General features: G+C 34.7%; 3 protein-coding genes and 2 long non-coding RNA genes across 7 annotated transcripts; 2 read left to right on the forward strand and 3 right to left on the reverse strand.

Moving 5' to 3' along the window:
* Positions 1-243: 243 nt before the first annotated feature.
* Positions 244-1,226, reverse strand: LOC140954840 (uncharacterized). Of its 2 annotated transcripts, none has more exons than XR_012168383.1 (2): positions 621-1,226; positions 244-532 (listed from the first exon to the last, which is right to left on the reverse strand). It is a non-coding gene; the product is annotated as an uncharacterized lncRNA (long non-coding RNA). The 2 variants fall into 2 exon arrangements; XR_012168382.1 differs by having other exon boundaries at positions 617-1,226.
* A 2,468-nt stretch (positions 1,227-3,694) lies between these two features.
* Positions 3,695-4,508, reverse strand: LOC118029708 (uncharacterized). Its single transcript, XR_004684217.2, has 2 exons — positions 4,217-4,508; positions 3,695-4,109 (listed from the first exon to the last, which is right to left on the reverse strand). It is a non-coding gene; the product is annotated as an uncharacterized lncRNA (long non-coding RNA).
* A 1,379-nt stretch (positions 4,509-5,887) lies between these two features.
* On the forward strand, positions 5,888-8,002 carry LOC118029707 (small ribosomal subunit protein eS8). 2 transcript variants are annotated; one of them, XM_035033616.2, is made up of 5 exons: positions 5,888-6,036; positions 6,146-6,218; positions 6,304-6,634; positions 7,440-7,609; positions 7,702-8,002. In XM_035033616.2, the coding sequence occupies exons 1-5, from the start codon at positions 6,033-6,035 to the stop codon at positions 7,781-7,783; spliced, it is 660 nt and encodes a 219-aa protein (XP_034889507.1). In that variant the 5' UTR covers positions 5,888-6,032; the 3' UTR covers positions 7,784-8,002. The 2 variants fall into 2 exon arrangements, with proteins under 2 accessions (XP_034889507.1, XP_034889505.1); XM_035033614.1 differs by having other exon boundaries at positions 5,889-6,036; positions 7,437-7,609.
* A 4,836-nt stretch (positions 8,003-12,838) lies between these two features.
* Positions 12,839-14,511, forward strand: LOC118029706 (protein trichome birefringence-like 19). The gene is made up of 2 exons (XM_035033613.2): positions 12,839-13,366; positions 13,643-14,511. The coding sequence occupies exons 1-2, from the start codon at positions 12,872-12,874 to the stop codon at positions 14,453-14,455; spliced, it is 1,308 nt and encodes a 435-aa protein (XP_034889504.1). The 5' UTR covers positions 12,839-12,871; the 3' UTR covers positions 14,456-14,511.
* Positions 14,512-15,223: 712 nt separating this feature from the next.
* LOC118029705 (uncharacterized) lies at positions 15,224-19,742 on the reverse strand. The gene is made up of 6 exons (XM_035033612.2): positions 19,386-19,742; positions 17,397-17,519; positions 16,994-17,182; positions 16,818-16,899; positions 15,768-15,832; positions 15,224-15,654 (listed from the first exon to the last, which is right to left on the reverse strand). The coding sequence occupies exons 1-6, from the start codon at positions 19,668-19,670 to the stop codon at positions 15,358-15,360; spliced, it is 1,041 nt and encodes a 346-aa protein (XP_034889503.1). The 5' UTR covers positions 19,671-19,742; the 3' UTR covers positions 15,224-15,357.
* Between the last annotated feature and the right edge of the window lie 504 nt (positions 19,743-20,246).

Raw genomic sequence — 20,246 nt, forward strand, 5'->3', positions numbered from 1 at the left:
TACTGCTATATATCCTCTACTTGGATTGAAATCTAAAATGATCATCTGAAAACTAAATTCGACTGATCCATGCTTTAGAGTTATTTGTCAACTGTTTTAATTGATTAAGTTATTTGTTAAGGTAAATATGTTGTAAATTGCAATTATGCTCAACATTACAAGGATCAGGGGGGGATGGAGCTGTGCTATTGTACCATCCATGACAGAGCTTAGCCATGGAGGAACAGAAGACAAGAGACGAGATTAATAATTAAAAGAGAAAGGACATGTGAATATTATCTTCAATATATACTCAAGAACAGTACAGATCAGAAAGCATACGTCTTGGTCTTTGGAGAATCAGCGATCTTCAATGTCTCTTCAACGAGCTTCCTGGCCTTCCTGCTTCTTATTTCAACTCTCATGCTCTCACTCTTCTCAATCTTATCATAAGGTTTCTTCATCTTCAAGAACCTCATTCTGGATTTCAAGAACACCATCAACCTCTTGAGTCCCATCATCACCATGGCTAGCTCTAGCTATTTAAAATTACCTGCTATTCAAGTAATCAATGATTTTAGCCGCTTTTAAACAAACACAGAGATGAAAAAGGGGAGAGAAGCTAAAGAGTACCTACCTACCTTAAGCAATTACTCGCAAGAAGACAAAACTTTAGCTGGGAAAATTAAGAAATTAGCAAGATTGTTTTCTTATTATCAGAGGACTAAAATCAAGGAGTGAATGGTAACCAGGGAGAGCAGAGGAGAGAAGAAGAAGAGGAAGGGAACAATTGAGAGAGATGAAATGAGTGAATGTATGTAACTGTAGAGTCAGACAAACAATATTTATAGTTTTTTATGTTTCAATCGTTTTGATATGATAATATATTAAAAATAAATTAGAAAAAATAAAAAAATATATCATTTCAATTTATTTTTTAAAAATAAATTCACTTCTGTGACGGATTCCTACTGCAGAAAACATTAAATTAAATTAAATACCATGGTCAGGAATTAATGGGGGTGTGTGTGTGTGGTCCTAATAATTAGAAATCAGCAGGACTGAGGGGCTGCCAAAATAAATTCCTGGCGTGTACGAAAGTACTGCAATATTAAATTTCAAGTTTCAGAGAGGAGAAAGGTCAAATTAGTTGTTAATGGAGGGAGGCATGAGGTCATTAGCTCACAGAGGCCATCAAGTTGTTCGAAGGATATGAGTTTGACTTTACACTTAAGTAGATTAAGAAATTTGAGTGATAAAATTATTTAAGATATGATGTTTGCAAAATGATATGGGAAAAAAAATGTATTATTTTTGTATTCTTACATTTAATCTATTTATACTATTTATTTTGTTCATTTTTTATTCTTTTTTAATGTTTTTTTCTTAACACCTTTTGTTTTCTTAACACAATAAATCTATTTATGATTTATAATTAGAATTAAAAAAAAATACACATTTAATTTTTGTTTTTCTTTCAAGAAAACTTATCCGACCCGCAGCAAAACCCACTTTCTATTATGCAGAGTAGTTGAGTTTTGTTTTGTTTTGTTTTTGGTTTTTAAACCTCGAGAACTTTATGATCAATTGCCTCCCTGCAACACGAGACAAGGTCTTGTATGGACATGAACGTAGCATATGCACTCCTTCTTGTGTTTATTCCCTTGTCTCCTTCTACAATAAATGAAGATTCTAACCACCGTGGATTTTCTTAAACCACCACCTCTGTTTCGCGACCCTCTTGCGCTGCCATGTACCATTTAATGCGGACACTCTCCTCTCTAGATCATATGCAGAGGGAGGTGAGAAAGGACTTTACTTTTTCAAAATAAATAAACAAATGATTCTTAAACACACGATGTGTCCACTGTCCACCTTCAAGTCTTGACTTCATGTCCAAATAAGTGCCGCATGATGACCAACTTTCCATGTTTTGTCTCGTCTGAATATTCCTGGCCTACCTTCCTCTTTACATTCTCTCTCGCTAATATTAATATTGAAAGGGCAAGTCGGAAGGGATAAGGAACCTTTTTTATGCTTTATATTCCATTATCATTCATCACTTCTTATCACCTTGGACCGGAGAACTCTTTCAAACATGGATTTGTCGTCTTTGTTAGCTTTATAACGTGGCTTAACTTAATGATGATCCATAATACATATGAACATATAGTATAGTTAAGGTGTACCCTTTTATTATTTTCACATACTTCACCTCTTCTCCTCCTCATTTTACAAGAAAGACACACACACACACATATATATATATATATATATATATATATCCTAGTATTTAAAAGTCTATGAATCCCAACTAATTCGATCGAGTCGAGCTGATTTATTAAAGGATAAAGCTTTTACAATGATGATATATTTTATTTATAAAACTTGAACTCCAAATCTTGTTTAAAATAAATAAGAATCGGATAAGTATCGTTGATATTATAATCATTTTTATTACAAATGTTATATTTTTGTTTTTTAGCTATTTCTGCTTTTATGTGGTAAAACACAAAATAAATTGTTCGATTAAATTCTAAATATAAGTTTATGTTTGTGAAATCCATTATATTTGTGTTCAACCTAAAAAGCAACATCAAGCTGCTTTTTAGTGGGTTGCAAACTCAGTCTTTTATCTTATCCTCCACTAACTACTCTCTCACACAAAAAACTGTTGTTTTGAAACTTCTCAAAATATATACCCGTTCATCGTCCCCATCCTCTTCACCTTCACCGGCGTCTTGTTGTTTTGCTTCTGTCCTCCTCTCGTCTTTCTTCCCCCAAATATAATTATCGCAGACCTTCCCATTCCACATTAATTGAGATATTGGCTTCATATCTAGGGAAAATATTTAAAAATAAGTAAAGTTAAAATGGACCTATTGTATTACTTTCACATATTTCACCTCTTCTCCTAGTTTAAAAGAGAGACGAAAACCATTGTCAATTTGAAATTTTCTCATTAAATCATGTATATGACTCACACATGTTGAATTGTTGATGGATTTTACTTATATTACGCAATCACGAGCTAGCAGTACTGGCCCAAGGATTAATTATGCAGCTTTTAGGAATTAGTTAGTTTATTTATGATAAGCAAACAGTGGAAAATTAAGCATATTCTACGCCTTAGTTAACAAATACCTATATGAGGATTCTGTCACGGATGATGATCTATTACTTTAAAGCAAAATGTTAGCTGCTCTACAATGAAAGATCGAGAACAAGTCTTTATTTATTTATGGTAAGCAAACAGTGGAGGCATATTCTACTTCTTATAATTAGTTGCCTTAACAAATACCTATAGGAGGATTCTCTCACGGATGATGATCTTTTACTTTAAATTAAGCAAATTTTCGTTGCCCTACAATGAAATAGAACAAGTCTTCAAACCTTGTGATATAGCCTGCAAGAAGATGATCCTTGAGCGTAAATCTATCTTATTTTAGAGTACTATCCCTCCGGGAGGAATTCACACCATGTGTTCTCAGTTGTGATAATATTTTTGAGCTTGTTTATATCATATCCTTGAGCTCTCTGATATATATGGTCATCGTGAAAATCCATGGACCATGTTCGTGACATATTTTGGCTGCAAATTCAAGTCATGCGCTGGGCATCAGAAGGATTTATTAAGGGAAATGGGGTTATTTATATGTGCTATATATATATGTGTGTGTGTGTGTGTGTGTGTGGTATGAACTAGCCGTGGAGATGAAGAAGAAAATAAGAGGAACGCATGCCCCCCAACAAATTTAAAGACAACCTTCTTGTATTATCTGCTATAATTAAAAGATGCTTAATCAAGAAGGAAATGAAAGAAACATGAAAACATGACACAACTACGAGCTGTCTGCCCTCTAATTACTTGCGGGATCTGAGATGATCATGATCAAGAACAGTGCTGATCACAAAGCATAAGTTTTTTTCCCTGGTGAATCTGCAATTTTTAAGGTCTCTTCAATGAGCTTCTTGGCCTTTCTGCTTCTTATCTCAACTCTCATGCTATCACTCTTCTCAATCTTATCGTACGGTTTCTTCATCTTCAAACTTCTTATTTTCGATTTCAAGTTCATCACCAAGCTCCCCAGCCCCATCGTCATCATGGCCACCACCTTGCTATAAAACTCCTGTTAGCCACCAAAAAACAACTATCAGCACCTCTTAGAAAAACACAAAAGGCCATAAAAAAGAAGATCAAGAAAAGAGAAGAAAAGGTGCCTTGAGGAACTCTTACTTGCAAGAAGATAACTTGTAGACGAGCAAGGAAAGGAGAGCGAGAGACTGTATAATCTATGGCACTAACACAAGGTTGGAGAGAGAGAGGGTGAGGATATGGTGGCGCACACTGAAAAAGAAGAGGAGAAGTGGAGGGGTTGGGGAGATGAAATGAATGAATGCAAGTGACTGTGAGAGGTCACAATGGAAGCATTAAGAGCTTGGAAGGCATACCACGCAATACTTGAGAGCTATATTGACCTTCTGACCTCTCTGGCAAATTCTTGAGCATATATAAAATATAGTTTGTGGCATTTAATTAAATGCACTCGAGAGATAATTGGGTGTGTTTTGTGGTATTTAATTTAAATCCATCTAACCTATCTCTAAATCAAGATTCAAATGATTAGGATTTCGTACGCATCGTATTTTAAGAAATCATACGTTTCCCTTGTATTATTTGTTACCTTTCTGGGCCTCATGATTTTGCAATAAGGTACATTTAACAAAACAAAGAAAAAAGTTTTGAGTTCATTGTGTTGGTACCAATTTATTAAAGTTGGTATGAATACATTGATTGATTGACAGAATAAGCAATGAAGTTATTGATAAAATAATTATATTGATAATATCATCAATAATATGATTGTTTTTTTTTTTCTTTCCTTTATTTTTTTTATTATTTTTTTTTTGTACCAAATAACTACTCATTTCTCCTCAATCTCAACATAATTCAACTTTTTACAACAAATTCGATTATCACAACATTTAGTTTGTCAATATCTGTATTTTGATTCAAATTTTATTGAGAATTTTTTATTTTATGTAAGCAAATTTATTCTTTTTTTTTTATTTGAACTCAATTTTAAATGTTATTTTTTAGCACATTTTTGTTGTATATGTATTTTGTTTGAGTGTTGACTTGTTTTATAGTTTTTTTTTATATATACAGATTTCTTGTATAGATTTATGATTTATATATGTTATGGTTTATTTTAGATTTTATAAAATTATATTTGTTTGTAAATTGATGAAACTTGTGTCAAATTTTTTAATTAGATATTTTGTAATGAAATAAATAATGATTTATTTAACGAATCCGTTTTATATTTTATCAATTTTATTATCGATTGAAATTTTCAATAAATATATAGAGATTTGAATTTATATAAAGAATTGATAATGAATTAAGAGTACTATTCTACTTAATAAGGTCACCTCATCAAAAATTTTAATTCAAAATTTTATTTTCTTAAAATTCACCACACCAAGTATCCTTCTTTTTAAAAGATTTGCAACTTTTTAAATAAATATAAAAAAAACAACTTAAATAACCTAGAAAAATTTAAAATAAAGGAAAAACAAAAAAGTACTAAAACAAATTATAAAAATAAAATTATTAATCATAATATTTAATTTTCTAAAAAAAAAAAACACAAATATTATTAAGCACAATATTTACTCAACTTGACGTCTTGTTTGATTTTCTCTGTTCTTATATTTTTCAATATATTTTATTAAACACAAATATTATCCTTGCATTCTTTAATTAAAAACTTTTATTATACTAGAAAATATATTCATAATAGCATCACTTTTTTTTTTTTTTTAATTTGTCTTAGAGTTCAATGTGGAGCCAAAAATAAATGTCTTCGGAAAACAAAAGAAAAGAAAAGGAGGGGTATGTACAATGACAAGACTGCCCCGTATTGACAGACAACTAGGGTTTTACGAATAGCAGAGCTGGTAAGTCGAAGGAGAGGCGCTTAGGAGTAGATACATAAATCAGTGGTCTCTGTAAAACCGCAACCGCAACCGCAACCGCAACCGCAACCATGGGTAAGTACAATCTCTCTCCGTTTCTCTGCCATGAAATAAAAGGTAGTATATCTCTGTGTGCTGTGTTGTGTTCTGCTGTAAAATGGTGTCTCTGTTTATGTCTTTGAAGGTATCTCACGTGACTCTATGCACAAGAGGCGTGCCACTGGAGGCAAGAAGAAGGCCTGGAGAAAGAAGAGAAAGTACAATTTCCTTAATTCTCCTTAGTTTCAATATTTATTTTATTTATTTATTTATATTAATTACTTGCTTATTGGATTGATGAAGGTATGAGCTAGGCCGTCAGCCTGCAAGCACTAAGCTCTCAAGCAACAAGACTGTCAGAAGAATTCGTGTGCGAGGTGGTAATGTGAAGTGGAGGGCCCTCAGATTGGATACTGGGAACTACTCGTGGGGCAGTGAAGCTGTCACTCGCAAAACCCGTATTCTTGATGTGGTTTACAATGCCTCAAACAATGAGCTTGTCCGAACCCAGACTCTTGTCAAAAGTGCTATTGTTCAGGTGGATGCTGCCCCTTTCAAGCAATGGTACCTTCAGCATTATGGGGTTGACATTGGTAGGAAGAAGAAGGCTGCGGTGAAGAAGGAAACCCCTGAGGTATTATTGTATATGCTTTACCAGAATAATGCTTTTTTTCTGTTTCTTTTATATTTGATTTTTGATTTCACGTTGAGGATGTTTGCTAGATGTCCATGATCGTTATTAACATGATTTTCCCAAGTGTAAGAATGGCACTTCTATGGGATCTACTGAATTTCGCCAACGTTGTTTATGAGAAGGATAAGAGAAGTTGATCTGTTTTTTAGCTTTATGGAATCAATATTAACCCTCCTCGCTTCAATGTTTCGCTGCTCCTGTAAAGCCTTCAAACTATCCAAAGCATGAATTTTGATTCAGTGACTTTGACCCATCCGTATATTCTCCAGAATAAGATTTTCTTGTTCTAAGGGCTGCGTGTGTGTGTGTTCAATGTCATTCCTCATTTTGAATTTTTTCTTCTTCTCTTGTATCCTGTGTTTTCTGGTGAACCATTTTTCCTCCGAAGTTTCTCATCGATAAATTTGATATTTAACATAACTTCAATGTAAATATTGAATGCTGTGGATCATCCTGTTTGTTTATAGAATATAACAAAACTGCCTCTCTCTTTTTCTTTTTATTTAAGATTAGCAGAACTGCTTATTGATGATGTTTTTCCATGGCTTATCTGTGTGCTAGGGTCATTAGTGTTGTTAATGTTGCCAGCAAGATAGAAACCATGCTATATTTTAATAATTGTTTTTGCATGGTAGTCGGCTGTTTTATCTTCTGCTTGTTTCCTGATTTGGTTTGACATATTATTATCTTTTAGTTTCTTTATGTGGTGTTCTTAATTAAAATGTTCTGTCTTGTATATCAGCAGGAAGGAGAAGCAACTACAGAAGAAACAAAGAAGAGCAGCCATGTCCTCAGGAAGCTTGAGAAGCGTCAAGATGGTCGTAAGCTAGATCCTCACATTGAAGAGCAGTTTGGAAGTGGTAGGCTGTTGGCTTCCATCTCTTCTCGACCTGGTCAATGTGGCAGAGCCGATGGGTTAGTTGATAAGAGTTAGTTATATACTCTGATAGTACATTGGGCTTTCGATGTCAACTTATTTATTTTCTAACTTATGTTTTCCCCAACAGATACATCTTGGAAGGAAAAGAACTTGAATTTTATATGAAGAAGCTCCAGAGGAAGAAGGGAAAGGGTGCTGGTGCTGCTTAAGCAATTCAATAACTGGACTCCTCTGCTTGTTTTCGAGTTTAGTTGCTTTACTTTTCATTCTATTATGCCTAGGACAAAAATTTTGTATTTCAGTACTGATTTTGGAGTTTAAAGACTAAATATCTATATTTAGCCTTCTCCAGTGAATCACGTTTTGGCTTGCTTGGAACTCATAAATCAATTTTCGAATTAAATTAAAACTTCTAATTTTTTGTCTCAGCCACCAATAGAATGAACTGAAATTGCCACAGACACAGTTACTGAAATTGCTTCCATTGAACATCAGATGTGTCAAGTTTGTCAACATTAGGAATTGGGAAATTTTAGGCAACAGCCAACTTGAAGAATGATTTCAGCTGGAAAATTAATGTTATGTTCTTTCTCATAAGATTTCCCTTGGTAGTTCTAGGTTTTTGGCCAACTTCAGGTTCAAGTGCGCCTATACTGCTGACAGTTTCAGATATTGCTCTGGCGTGTAGATTTTGTCTCCCGGAAAATTCCCTGATGCCTTGTTTGTTATCTCCCCCGTGTTTGTCCTGACAGTAATAAGACAATAAAAGATAAACTCATGACTCAGCTGACTCCAGAGCTCCAATCTGCTGCTCCATGCTGTGTCGTCCACCAAAATCTTGTCGTGCAATGATGCGTGTTTCTTTAGGACATTCTAAAGTATAAAAGATACAGAAACTGAATTGGTTTTTTGTGGTGCTGCAAGGAACCTCAGCTTTCTTGATAGCTACTCCCCGTCCATTAAAGGCAAACTTCTTTCCTCTTGAAGAGGACCATACACACAGGCTAAAGATGGAGATCATTCATGGAGCTCTTTCCTCGAAGAAAAAATGTCGACAGGCCACTCATTCCTAGGACCGGGACTAGACATAAGAGAGACAAAAGAAGATAATGCAAGGAAACTTTCTTTTTTTTGGATTTGAGAAAACCCTATCCTTTAAAAAGTATATTTTGTGGATCAGATAAGTGAGTAAAACCTTGATTATCTCAGATTTTTATAAAAAATACATACCCTGACTTCGAACTCGAACTTGCTATACAAATTTTCAGTCATTTATCACTATGCTATGCCCATTAAAAACAGCCGAAACATTGGTCACTGCTCCAATCCAAAGTGATGTAAATGATTTAGCCGTGTCCAAAAGATGTAGGGATATCTACTTTCATGGATATACAACAGCAATGCGAAGCACACGTTCCTTTCTTGGCAATAAAGACATTTCAGGAAGCTCTCTCCACTTACAAAGGACATGTCAATATGACAACAAAAATTATTGCAAATCTTTATTAAAGTAAACACTTGAAAAACAGCCCCATACTCAATAAGCTCATGAAACATCATTGTATTGTATTGTGGTTGTTACCAGGTAAGCTTAAATTTTGGTTTTTGCTACTCGATTTTTGATAGTAATTATTTTTTAAATTATTTTTTTTTAAATATATTTTTTTTTTAAAAAAAAATTATTTTTAAATCGGCATATCAATGATATGAAAACACTAAAAAATATTAATTTAAAATAAAAATAAATAAAAAATCAAATATTTTTAAAATAATTTTAAAAAACATAAACCAAAAGCAAAGATTTGCATCATGCCTATAGTTCGGACCTCCTTTGGGTGATCTTGACCCATGGACGCCCACTATGCAATGCTAACCTAAATGTTAGGCTTTTGAAGATTAATGTGTGTTCTTGGAGGTTTGCAGCTGATTCCATGGATGATGGATCCCAAATGGAGGACTTTTTATTAGGTATATCATTTTAAAAACAAAATAATTGGTTATGGGTCAGGTCCAAAATTATAAATTGAATAAAAGCCTCCAAGAGAAGAGGCCTTTATGACAATTTCCCTAAAACAGGCCTGTAAAAAAATCTTAATTCATAGGCAAAATCTCTAATTCCAGTTCCTAGCATCATCTCATCTCAGTGTTAGATTAAGATCTTTTCTTTTCTTTTCTGATATTAGCTGTATGAATTATAAAGGCGGGACTCAAATTTGAGACTTATTGTTTTTGCAAACCACAAATCCACTCGTATGTTAAGTTAAGATTAGGGGAAAATACATATCAACTTTAATTAACAAAACATTAAAAGAAACTATGTTTTTATTATGAATTATCTTGCAAAGTATTTTAACTTATAATTTATTAAAAATTATATTTTATAATTTATTTCAGTTTATTTTTTATTAAATTATATTAACCTTATAACCTGGATTGTAAGGTCGTTAATACAATTAACTTAAATACTAGAAGATTTATTGAAAAAAGTTTTTAAAGATAAGCAGAACAAAGTATTAATTCAGGCTAGAATTTCAACTTGGTTATATTCTAAGAATTTTAACAAATAAATAATCTAAATTAGTTTTATTCAGGTATACTCTATATATATATTACACATATTTATAAACTAAACAAATACACCTTCAAGACCCTACTCAGCCTTGAAAGGTTTAATGGGTTGACATTCTTTAGGACTTTTGTCACCGTCACATTTTGAAAACGAGGAATGGAATAAAGGAGCTAGGCAATTGTGTCAGGACGCGGCCGTTTCCAGTGGAGAAATGAAATTGGAGGGATGTTTTGGAGCTGTCGTTGACTCTAGTAAAGGAGTTCAGGAGAGAAAAAACAGAAGGGAAAAATTGGGGCTTAAAGTTCAGGTTGCTAGACATAACTGCAGCAATGGTTGTGGGACCAGATGGACACTGGTCACCTGAGAATATGACTCTTGCCGGAGCTTACCAGGCCCTATTGATACATGGAACGAGCTCTTGCTTCAGATGCTGAAGAGGGAAAGGTGGTGAGGAGCTAGCCGTTTGGTTGCAGACAAAAAAAAAAATGCATGTTGACGCGTCTGAGTCGGTTTTCACACTGGAAAATGGCTGGGAGGAGTTTATGTGTGGAGTGTGAAGGAACATGGTTCTGATTTCCAGTTTTTATTGTTTATTATATATCTGTCATCGTTTCTGAATCAGTGTCGGGCATTTGGCCATGCTCCAAACTCCTGAGAAAAATGGCTGGTAAAAAAATGGAAAAGCATCATAAAAATCTGATAAAGTGGATGCCATGTGCGATCAACCGAAGGATAATATTGTTAATATATTACTTCTAGTTCTAGTTCAGAATTTCCTGTTCAAGTGCAGAGAAGATGAACAGCAATAAAACTAGGCACTAATCAAAGGTTCTATGCATACCCCACAGGCACCGTTAATGCCAGACAGGTAACCCTACTTAATCATCACCTTTTGACCTAAATTCTTGATCTTCCAGAACAAACCGGGGACATAATGTGCTTGATGTTTTCTAGACTGCTAAAATGCTAAAAGTCTTGCCTGACAGCAAATACAAGGATTCTAGTATGGTTCTGAAGAATGAACTGCATATGAGCAGTCCCAATATATTTTGTTTCTTCAAAAAACAAGTCCAATATTCCTTTTTCTTTATCTAAACATCAACTAAGATAACTTCATCATCTTTAAGTAACCCACACAATATCGTTCAAATTCATGTGCAAGAACATTTGGACTGATAGCTGAGAAACCAAATGACCAACAATGGTTCGGCAACCATTTCTTCTAATTCCCAACCGCTGGTTCCTTTTTCTTCTAAAGTAATTATTTTTCTCGTGGATATAATAGATTAATAACCCAACAGTCTACCACGTCCCACCATTGGCTGTCACAATGAGCATGCAGGGAGACGTGTGATAGGTCCCAGCTGATATTTTATTTCAGAAAGAAGCAGATGACATGAATGATTAGCACTCTATTATCAAAGCAGAAGGTACTTAAGTTTCCACCGAAAAGAAGTGTTGAAATGTGCGTAGAACGAACCCAATTTCACTAAAATGCGATATGCAATCATCCATGGCTTTGCTCCTAAGCCACGCCAGTCTCAATTGGCTCTAAATATAACCAAAAGAGCAGTCCAATACTTACAGTTGAAGTTACCAGCAATGCAAAACACCATGAGGTGGCGCAATGTTCTACATGAGCCTTGTGATTGCTGCCAATTTCTTGCTGTAAAAGATCATTGTTTGATTATGTTATAGTTCTTCTGCAGCTCCATTCCCATGTGACCATTTTCAGCTTGCTAGCTCTATTTGAAGACCTGGCTTGAATCATTTCCAGTTTCATCAGAAGTGTCTCAGAGAAAAGTTAATGCACATGGTTTTGATTTTCATTATGGTTGCTGCTGGTTAATACGATTAGGTGCATGTGTAATTGTTAAGCAAGCTAAAAATCAAGTCTTTATGGTACTTAAATCCTTTATGCACAGAGAATACTGGAAAAATTAGTATGAAACTAAGCAAAACTAGTATGAAAATGAAAAGGCCAAGTAGTACTCAGTTATCATCATGATGCTTCAACAAAATAAAGGGCATTTTCATCATGATTGTGATTTTGCAGTGGTGCTCAAATTAACTTTACCTCTATAAAGGATGTCGATGGAAAATTGATGCGAAAACGAAAAGGCTAAGAATTTCCTGAGCTTGCTATCAATTACTGATTACGATGCTTCACCAAAAATAAAAAGGTGTATTATCTGTTGAAAGACAAAAAAGGTGTGATAGCAAAACAATAAGCTAAAGTAAAGAATAAGAAGAAAATTTAAGAGGAAGATAATCTCATTAAGTATTTTTTTCTTTATATATATTAAATTATATTTCTGATTATAAGTGTATTTATAAGTTTTAAGTATTATATAAACAGAATTAAACTACTAAAGACAATTCTAATTTAATGTGCCGACTTAACAAATATTAAAAATGAATTATTTTTAAATTGGTCGATCAATTCCTTTTTTTTTAAAAAAATATTAAAATTTGATTTATTTTCAATACCTTCTTTAAACTTGATTTTTTTTTATAACTTTTAATATATTTCTCATCTTAATAAAAATATCATATTTAAATGAATTTATAAAAATATTATTAATTTAATTTTGATTATTTACCTGACTTTAACTTCTTTGATTGTAATACAATCTTATAGCTAGGAATGAAATCTTCTGTGTGAATGAATCATCATATCCAAAAACAATATAAAAACATCACTTTAGCTCCCATCTAGTGTGCACAAATGCAAAGTTTGTTGTTTTACTTCACCATGAAGTTTAATGACAATGAGTTTTCCAATGGAAAGAACACACAGCACATCGCCCCCAAAAAGCTGCTGCTGCTAGCCCTCATTCTAGTTTTCCTCACCATCGTCCCTCTTTATCTGTTGACAACTTCACGTTCACCACCACCATCCCCTAAGATTGATATCAGTGATTTGAGAAACATAGGAATAGTGAAGGAATGTGACATTTTTAGTGGAAAATGGATTCCTTATCCTTATGGGCCTTACTACACTGATGCAACTTGTAGCCTAATCATCGACCAGCACAATTGCATGAAATTTGGTCGACCTGATACAGAGTTCATGAAATGGAGGTGGAGACCAGAAAAATGTGAGCTCCCTTTCTTTAATGCAAAGCAGTTCTTGGAACTTGTTCGAGGGAAGATGATGGCCTTCGTCGGAGACTCTGTAGGAAGGAATCAAATGCAATCATTGTTATGTCTCTTATCCAGTGTAAGTCTTTAATCACTCATCGTTGCATATGTTCATATGCATTGAATCACCAAGCACACTCGATGGCTCGAGTTACAAGCTTCACATCATAATGATTCGCACCATTAAAATTAAACCAGAATTTGCTGGGATGTGATTGTTTTGGTGACCAGACGATCAGTGTCTAAACTCTACATACCAAAGTTAGATGCACAATCTTGAGTGATTCAAGTTATTGTAATTGCACCAAGAATTTCTGATACAAATTTGATTCTCATTCCTGCTCTTGTCTCTCAGGTGACCCATCCTGAGGATATTTCTCATAGGTATACAGCAGACACAACATATTTCAAACGCTGGTTCTACGCTGATTACGGGTTTACTCTAGCAACTCTTTGGTCTCCGTTCTTGGTCAAGTCCCGTGATGCAGACCCCAATGGTCATTCCCTCAACAGCCTGATGAGCCTTTACTTAGACCAAGCTGATGAGGCATGGGCTAGTCAGATTGAAGATTTCGACTATGTGATCATCTCAGCTGGACAATGGTTCTTCCGTCCTCTTATATACTACATCAATGGTCAGATTGTTGGTTGTCATAACTGCTACATGGAAAACATTACTGCTGTCACAATGTATTATGGCTACAGAATGGCATTTCGAACTGCGTTTGAGACCCTTCGAAGCCTAAAGAACTACAAGGGCATTACATTTTTAAGGACATTTTCTCCTTCACATTTCGAAAATGGAGCGTGGAATGAAGGAGGGAATTGTGTTAGGACAATGCCCTTTACAAGCGAGGAAATGAAGTTTGATGGGTATAACTTGGAATTCTTCTTGACACAAGTTGAAGAGCTAAGGAAAGCACAGAAAGAAGGGAAGAAGGGGGGTCTAAAATTTGAGCTACTAGCAACGACAGAAGCAATGCTGCTGAGGCCAGATGGGCACCCAAACTATTATGGTCGCTCACCTCATAGCAATGTGACTGTAGCTGACTGCGTTCACTGGTGCTTGCCTGGCCCCGTTGACACTTGGAATGAGTTCTTGCTTTATATGATGAGGAAGGAAGCTTGGAGATCTTTTTATGAGAAGCTACAGAGAACTATTTCATGAAGATATGAATATATTGTTATATCTTCAACACGTTTTATCAACACTATTCATTATTCTTTGTAATCTTTGTTCTGTAATGGGTTATCGTTTACAAGTAAATGAAGTTTTTAAGAACATATGAAACAAGAACATGGAAAAGCTTTCATGTTCCCCTCACATTACACATACCAACAGTCAAATCAACATACCAATGGGGTCAAATCCACTACTTCTAGCTGTTATCAGAGAAGCACCGAAGCTTTCAAATAATTTCATTTTGAGAAGCCATGGACAAACATATGTATCAAATAAATTGAACAGCCCAGTCATCCTCACTTCTGGTGTTTGGTGTTGAACTAAACAATAGAGCGCAAAAGGGGTGCTCATTTTGCAAGATCTTTATTCCTTGGTCCGGACCCCGTTAATCCTCCTTTTCATGTTACTATCCACTGTATTTTACTGATTATGTCACCACTTACAGATAATGATGAATGTTTTGGAAATGGATTATGTTATATTCATGAAGTTCTCATCCAACTAAATTTTACATTTCTTAGGTCAATCTCAATTTGAGAACATCGAAAACTCTACGAATCACAGCTATAATGTTGTTTCCTCCCTCTAATGTTATTGCTTTATCTTGTTTTTTTTTCCTATTTTTCACCCACTAATCATTAATTTTTCGTTTATGTGCAAATCTGCGGTACCCTATCATAAAATTGGGAAGTGGCAAACAGCTTCTTTGCATATATATATATATATATATATAGAGAGAGAGAGAGAGAGAGAGAGAGAGAATTAGTCCAGGCAACCAACTGCATTACGAATGAGGAACTAGTCACTCCGTTACAGAATAATGATTTACACAACGGAAATATCTCACATTCAAATATGGAGAGGAAAATGAATTTCCTTGATGCGACTCAAAATGAAAGCTTGATGAAAACCACAATGTGCAAGAATAAAATGTAAATAACAAAAGCCGACCTCAGGAACATGAGTCTCTGTTGGTGCTCAGTTCGGCCACCAATGGAATACGGTAGCTTGTCGACAATATAATCTGCAAAAGCAAACCCCTTGTCCGAGGTGCTTCTTCCAAACCGATTCCTGGCAGTATTGCCCTCCACATTGCTACTTTCAAGCCTCCTCAGCAATCCATTCAACCTTTCTAGCTCCATCTCTTTCAAATGGATTTCACTGACCAGGCCCTCTGCTTGTGCCTACAAACAAGACACCATTTTGAAAAGTTGGTGTTTATTCCATGAGGTATCTACTCCACATTGATACAGAAGTCATAAGTAGTAGCCAATTTGTCAAAAATTGTAAAATCCACCTGCTTAGCTTCTAGTTGCTCGATTAGGCTATGAAGCTGTTTATCCAATAACTTCTCTCTCTGAGCTGTGCAAAATCACTTTCAAGTCAAATTCCCCTGTGCAAGTTACTCCTTCAAGAGTGATAATTTTTCTACTAAATACCAATTGCATAGGTTATCTTGTCACTGATTACAAAAGGTATATGTTTACCACTGAACATCAACAAAACATTGTGAGAGAGTTACTGAAAGAAACACCATTTAGCAATCAGATCAGAGATCACCAAGGAACATCCACTATAGACAACAAATCTAATCCCCACCTGCAGGTTGTAATCCTCCCTGAAGCCTAACATAAGACACTTTCATGACACCAAGGTCATTAATCATTAGACAACATTAGTAACTAATCATTTCTCTAACAACAATTGCAACCATTAATTTTACTATTAATCATAGATATGTAATTTAATCATACTTGTGTCCATGGACCAACACCGTGCTCATGCAAAACAAGGCTCTGGCCACACTGAACAAAAGAAAAATGTCGTTCCAGGTAGACAAACATACTTGGGAATATCAAGTCATTCTATGGTACAAGGTTTCATCAGAATGGAATTAGATTAGGTACTCTCATGACACCAAGGTCATATCAAATCATGCGACTCAGGCCTCTAAACCATTGACTCATGGAAGTCCAAAATAGCCAAAATTTCTTATTTACCCAAAATTCCAAAATCGTAAAATCATAAAGTAAAATTGGGATTTTACTGATTCAACAACCTATTTTACTAAGATCTTAACCAACTGTGATTGTTAGTGTTTTGAATCATTAACGCTATTTTAATTTTAAGATTTCAAAAACTTTTTTAATAACCATGGCCTAGTCTTTGCAAACGCTGATCTCTTTGAAACCAAACTCAAGTTTGTTCCTTTGACAACCTTCCAGAAAGCAAGGAAAGAAATGTAAACTAAAGTCTGATCTCAGCTCCCCCTCTTTATCTTTCACACACACACACACAAAATGAAGAAAGAATATCAAGCTTCAAGAAGATTTCTGATATTTGAAACCTGGAGCAGGCTGCTTCAGTGCATTCTCTTGAACTTGCATCCACCTTTTATCTAAATCTTGAACAATTTCTTCCAATGAACTCTGAAGAGAATTAGGGAAGATTTTCAAGACCTTATAACTAAAGGAGCTGAGTTGAGAAAGAAAGCTTGTAAGAAGTAGACAAATGCAAATCTACCAGTTCTTTTTTCTTGTTATCCAACTTCTCTAATATATCAGACTTTGCAGCTTCTGCATCTGATCCAGCTTCAGCTGTTGTTTCAGATGCATTAACTGATTCACCAGAGTTTCCGTGTTGTCTACCATCCATTGCAGTTTCTGCATTTTCTAGCTCCTCCATCAAAGCTTGTTCAGTCTCATCCATTTCCTAACATTTCATTACATGAAAACAAACATTAAATTACAGAAGAAAAAAAATTAAAGGAAGTGAAAGGCGAACAAAGTCTATTTATTGAAGCAGAAAAAATAAAGAATGCCAGGACACCAGGAGATGTATGGTTATGACTAATGACTGAAGCGATTGTAGAAAAATTGCACATCACTCATCAGAGAAGCATATAGACATGGCAGGCAAGTCTGACCTGTAACTTCCTAAGAAGTAAATCTGCTTCCTGTATTCTCTCATGTATGTTGTTCTCACAATTTAATATAGCCTTTTCATACTCGGCATTTTCTTCCTGAAGGGTCACCTCTCTCAATTGGGCCTGTAATAAAAATAGATCCAAAATACTTGAAGGTCAGAAGGGAATAATCATTTAATGTTAATATATAGAAATGAAAATCAGCCTTTGGACCAGAACTCATCCAGGTTCCCAGCAATACATGTCACTGGCTCACCATCACAAATTAACATTACACTAAGAAAGAAAATTTCATTTTTGAAAATGTGCTGATTCATTTACAGTATTAGATTGGTCTTGTCAAGTAGACATTATAGAGGGAAAAAATAGAATTGACAAAAGTAGCCAGCCTCTCTGAGTTTACAGATTCAGCAAATGATAATGCTTAAGTTAACCAAATATTTTTAAATTTAACCATTTGGAAAATAAATGTTGTGCAATAAAAAGGCATTACCAGTTATGGCCCCACTAGATTAGAGCACATAGAAGGAAAGTTTGAAAACTATCCTACTAATGTCCTTCATTGCATGAATGAATGCACTCTTATGGTGACAATCTGAGACTTTTATAATTGCATCATGCAATGGACATCAAAATTTCCTCTAATAGGGTCAACTTATGGCTTGTGGAAAAGAAAAGCTTTCTCCATGCTGTCAACCCAGGTTCGTCCAGAGCTTGGTCCTCCAGTGTACCAGGAACAAAGGAAAAGGAAATTATATATATATAAAAAATTAACCTAAATCTATAGTAACTGAATTTCAGTTTTTATTTCAATAGTTTCTCACTTGAAAAGGAAACGAATTCAATGATCATCCCATTTCACATGTTGTCATCTACTGATGTGAAGGTTGCATGCCACATATATTATCAGAATGGAATGTCTTGCCACTAACAACTCGTAATACCACTTTTTTAAAACAAAAGAACTAAACTCTATTAACATTTTTAGAGAGATACTTCTAATTGAGCTTTGCCTAGATAGATTCATAAAATGCCAAGAGTCAGCTGAATATATGGCTTTCTATTGCAAGAAATTTAGAGCACAACTTGAGCATTTGATTCACCCAGTAGTAGAACTTTGCATGTCCAAATTATCTATAGTAATCTGTGCAATATTCACATTTTACTCCTGAAACCACCTAGCAGTTGGAAACTCCCTCTCAAACACAGTCACTACTCACTACATGATAGATTAGACCTGCACCATCACCTTCACCCCAACCCAAAAGAATTTACATGCCCTGTAGATCATGCTCTTTCTTTGAGCATGTAGATTAATTCCACCACCAACTTCCCTGATCCCAAGCAATTTCTCATATGGAGCTCAATCACTCTCAAGATTGAAAAAAGAGTAAGTTCAGGAAGTGAACCAACATATCCCCACATCGAACCCAAAAAAAAAAAAATCAGAGAGAGAGAGAGAGAAGCCCAAAGCGAAGTAGAAATACCCATCACCTATTTCTTTACAAACCAAATGTATTACATGCGTATCCAGTAACAAAATCTCTTTAAAGTGTCGTATAAATCTTAAATTCATATATATCATTCAAAACTTCCAAATGGAAAATCTTAAGGGTATAAAACTAACCACAATGAAATCTCCACTTGAAGAGATCGACAGCAATACATAAGCTAATATACGTATCCCCTACGCCTTGCAATTTTTTCTATATTTATCAAAAGAAGAACCATCCATAAAAACTAAACCAATCTTAATATCCCAAATGAGAATAACAGGTAAAACGCGAACCAAGAGCATAAAAGCAAGACAAAACACTAACAAAACCCATCGCTTCACCAATATCCAAAAACAGAAAAGACCCAGACCATAAGCCAGAAACACAAAAAGAAGACCACACAATTCAACAACAACCCCATAAATAAAACCAAAAAAAAACAACAGCCCAGATACAAATAAACCCCAGATTACCTCAAAGACTGCATTTTTACCTGCTCTTTGGTAGCGGAATGAGCATTCAACTGGAGAGCAAGAGCAGCATTGGATGCAATGGAATGAGCAAGAAGATGAGGTAGACGTTGAGAGATATCAGGTGGAGGCAATCTAAGCCGTAGATCTTGGATCGTACGGCTCAAAGATGAAGCCTTTGAATCTAATTCTTGAACATACTTTTGTTGGTCATCAGTGAACACAATTGGGATTCTGTCTTCTTCTAATTCATGGTTGTTTCCATGGGCTCCTACGACATCTGCTGCCCATGCCAGCAATCCCGCCATGCCTGTATTCTTGAAGACAAAATCAGTTAAAAACTGTAAAATTGTAACTGTCTGAATGTCTCTGCAGAAAAATATTGGAAGTTGAAGAAGAGGAATGGGCTTGGGCTAATTTTAAGAAGATGAATGCAAATGGTCGACTTGGATTATCATTGTTTGGGCTTTAGAAGAAAGTTGGGTTTTCAAAAAGTTTTTTTTTTTTTTTTGGTCAATTAAATTAACTGATCTCATCGTTGTGATGCATTGTAATTCTTGGTATTTGCAACTTGCAAGCTTGTGAGTTGTGATTGATAAAGTACAAACTTCGACAGCCGAAAGTTGTTCTAATTTCCAATATAGTTTTTAAATAACTAGTTGTTGCCATTTTATTTAGCTTTGCTATTTTAGCTGAAACATTATAAAAGAAACTAAAACATTTAGGGGAATAAGTTCGTAAATCAAGATATTGCATTTATTTTTCTTTGCACTTTAATTTTATTTTTTTTAAGTTGGATTTATTTAGAATCAAACTTGATGGTTTGATTCAAAAGACTTCATGTTAGGCTTTCTACAATATTGATTAAAAACTTTTATTATGTC

This window comes from Populus alba, chromosome 17 (genome assembly GCF_005239225.2).
Source record: "Populus alba chromosome 17, ASM523922v2, whole genome shotgun sequence".
Lineage (NCBI taxonomy): Eukaryota > Viridiplantae > Streptophyta > Magnoliopsida > Malpighiales > Salicaceae > Populus > Populus alba.